The sequence below is a fragment of the Asparagus officinalis genome, chromosome 4, assembly GCF_001876935.1.
Source record: "Asparagus officinalis chromosome 4, Aspof.V1, whole genome shotgun sequence".
NCBI classification, from domain to species: domain Eukaryota; kingdom Viridiplantae; phylum Streptophyta; class Magnoliopsida; order Asparagales; family Asparagaceae; genus Asparagus; species Asparagus officinalis.
In genome coordinates this window covers 98,739,749-98,742,049 of record NC_033797.1, presented here as the reverse complement: position 1 = coordinate 98,742,049, position 2,301 = coordinate 98,739,749, and the positions used below count along the sequence as shown (strand labels likewise).

The window sequence follows — 2,301 nt, the reverse complement described above, 5'->3', positions numbered from 1 at the left end:
AGAAGCGTAAAGTTGTTACCCACATTATTTGTTACTTCAGCAAGATTGGTTTGGTCTTCAGTTTTGTGCCAACAATCTGAAGCATAGTGCCCAAACTTGTGATAGTTATAGCACTGAACATACTTGTTGTTTCCACGCCTAGGTGTGGATCTTCCACGATTGCTTCGTCATCATCCTCTAAACTTGAGTCATTACTTTTTGAGTGGTTTGCTATTGGGGACCACGTCCCCTGTCTCTATCACGACCATGACCACGACCTCTACCTTGTGAGTCTTGATTACTTAGAGTCAATGTTGACTCTAGTACTTGTTCCAAAACTATGAAACTAGCATTCTTTTGCATTCGTTGTTCATGAACTTGGACAGATCCCAAGAGCTCCTCTATTGAGATCTCCTCCAAATTCTTTGACTCCTCAATTGCCGCCACCACGTGCTCGAATTTTGATGTGAAGGATCGGCGCAACTTCTCCATCACTCGGATGTTCTCCATCTTTTCTTCATTTCTCCTCATTTTATTCACAATTAGAAGTAATCGTGAATAATAATCGAAGATTTTTTTCTTCATCTTTCATTTGAGCGGCTTTAAGATCGTCCCTCAAAATTTGGAGGCGAATTCGCTTCACCCGCTCGACACCTTTGTAGATGATAGCAAGGATTTCCCATGCTTCATTGCTCGTTGCTTCGGCAATTATCTCAAAGATAGACTCGTCTAACCCTTGATAGAGTAGAAAACGAGCCTTGCTATCCTTCTTTCTTTGCTCTTTGAGAACCTTCTTCTCTTCGGCAGTGTAGATGGCTTCTACTTCTGGTGTAGGTTCCGTGAACCCATCAATGATCAGCTCCCACAACTCTTGAGAACCAAATAAGGCTCTTATTTGGATTGAACAACTCTAGTTATCTTTCGATAATTTGGGCACTTGAGGATTGACAAGATTATTTGTGGTAGCCATGGGAAGAAGAGATAATGGGAAAATTTGATCAAGTGGCTCTGATACCACTGTTGACTATTAAGTTTAAAAACTTAGAACTCTCGCAAATGAAGACAAAGAACCTACTTTTATTTCTTTAATTTTTTCTAGATGAAACAAGGATTACAATAGCCCTTTATATAGACTTTAAAAAAAAATATAGGCATACCAATAATCACAAATTAAACTCCTCTTTTAATGTCATAAAGATAAAATATCATAAAGGAGTGAGTAACTCTTATTCTTCCATAACCTATATCTCTTCTCATTCTAAACTTATGACATATGACCATTGCACTTCTAAAACTTATGCTATTAACATCATTTATTCTAACATTTTAATTTGATATTCCACCAAGGGACATCACTAGTCCCAACGATTACAACTGTTAGGGCGGACCTCCTTTGTACTAGTGGTCTTTCATGTTAGTTATCAAATTTAATGACTAAATTTAAACAAAATTAAAAAAATTTAACTCTGCATAGTGGGTTAAGTAGGTTATGCCAAGCGACCCCTTAGGAAGTTTTTTTCTGCAATTTCAATGATTGCTTGGGGGTTTAGTGTTTTTGAGTGTTAGACACTTAGACTCCGCAAAACACTGAAAGTTCTTCGGAGTTTATACATTGAAATCTCCCGTATTAGAAAAGAAGATATCATATCTACGTTTTGATCTTGCAATTACCCCACAGTTAGATTTTAATATAACATTCTCACACATCTCCACAGCTTATTATAAAAGTGCCACTTCTACTACTATATAGAATACAAATAGTTTATATATAACATACATAAATGCGAAAGCTAGTTTCAAACATTGGGTTGTTCATATCCCTCCTCCATCGCCGTGAGACGTGGCTGCCTCCTCCGATCTGGCCCTGGACTTCTCAAATTGCTCTTGATCTTTATCGGCGTCCCTCTTCGCATCTGGATTCGCTTCTGAGACTCTACGAGCAGCAGAGAATAGGTCGACGGGCTCAGTATCCGCAATCTTGCCACCTTCAAGAGGTGTGCCGTGCTTGTAACGCACCCTTAGGGACTCGTCCTCAGAGAGCTTCGCCTGCGCAACTCCGTATTTTATATCATCCTTGCTTTTCGCCATAGTCTCTCTAGCTCTCTAGCTGCAGCTAAGACTTGCTGCTTCTGATCTCAGTCAGATTTTTTCGAGTTATAAGTAGGATTTGCTCGATGTAACGCGTGGCAACTGAACCATGCTCCTTATGACAGGTTTGCCTGCTATCTGATGCACGTGGCATGCGATTAGTATTTACTGTTTAACACAGGGTAATTATTTATATTCTGGAGAAAACCCCTTGTTTAGTTTTAATTTGTTCCC

At 39.2% G+C, this 2,301-nt stretch overlaps 1 protein-coding gene across 1 annotated transcript; it reads right to left on the bottom strand.

The window, feature by feature from the left end:
• LOC109836067 lies at positions 1,657 to 2,091 on the bottom strand. The gene has a single exon (XM_020403985.1). It carries the CDS (start codon positions 2,065 to 2,067, stop codon positions 1,792 to 1,794), a length of 276 nt encoding a protein of 91 aa, XP_020259574.1. The 5' UTR covers positions 2,068 to 2,091; the 3' UTR covers positions 1,657 to 1,791.